Here is a 361-nt window from a genome sequence, read left to right as displayed (position 1 = left end):
GCTGTCACCCTCAGAGAGGTGGGTCTGTGGCACCCCCTGTGTGGTGTGAAAGCTGGGCCTGGGGTGATTTACCCTGCCAGGGCCTGGGAAGCAGCCATGTCAGCACCCTCATTTCAGGGGGTGTAGCTCCAGCAGGGCCTGCTCTGCCCCATGGGTCCCCCACCCTTTGGGGCTCACCCCCACCTCCTCCCACAGTGCGGCTCGGCCGGGTACATGGCCCCAGAGGTGGTGGAGGCCTTCAACGAGGAGGCGTCCATCTACGACAAACGCTGCGACCTGTGGAGCCTGGGTGTCATCCTCTACATCATGCTGAGCGGGTACCCCCCCTTCGTGGGCCATTGGGGCTCTGACTGTGGCTGGG

General features: G+C 64.8%; 1 protein-coding gene across 1 annotated transcript in view; it reads left to right on the top strand.

Annotated features, from left to right (window-relative positions):
- Positions 1-195: 195 nt before the first annotated feature.
- The window catches only part of LOC104544771 (MAP kinase-interacting serine/threonine-protein kinase 2-like), a gene marked incomplete at its 5' end in the record, with an annotated part of 1153 nt that continues 987 nt past the window's right edge, over positions 196-361 (top strand). Inside the window, 1 exon segment of the mRNA XM_010189729.1 lies at positions 196-361. This exon segment is cut by the window's right edge and continues 26 nt beyond it. Within this exon segment, the coding sequence (XP_010188031.1) occupies positions 196-361 (166 nt within the window).

The sequence above is a fragment of the Mesitornis unicolor genome, unplaced genomic scaffold, assembly GCF_000695765.1.
Source record: "Mesitornis unicolor isolate BGI_N332 unplaced genomic scaffold, ASM69576v1 scaffold34128, whole genome shotgun sequence".
In the NCBI taxonomy this organism is placed as follows: Eukaryota; Metazoa; Chordata; class Aves; order Mesitornithiformes; family Mesitornithidae; genus Mesitornis; species Mesitornis unicolor.
The sequence above is the reverse complement of the archived record's forward strand: the minus strand, read 5'-3'. Positions and strand labels throughout refer to the sequence as shown.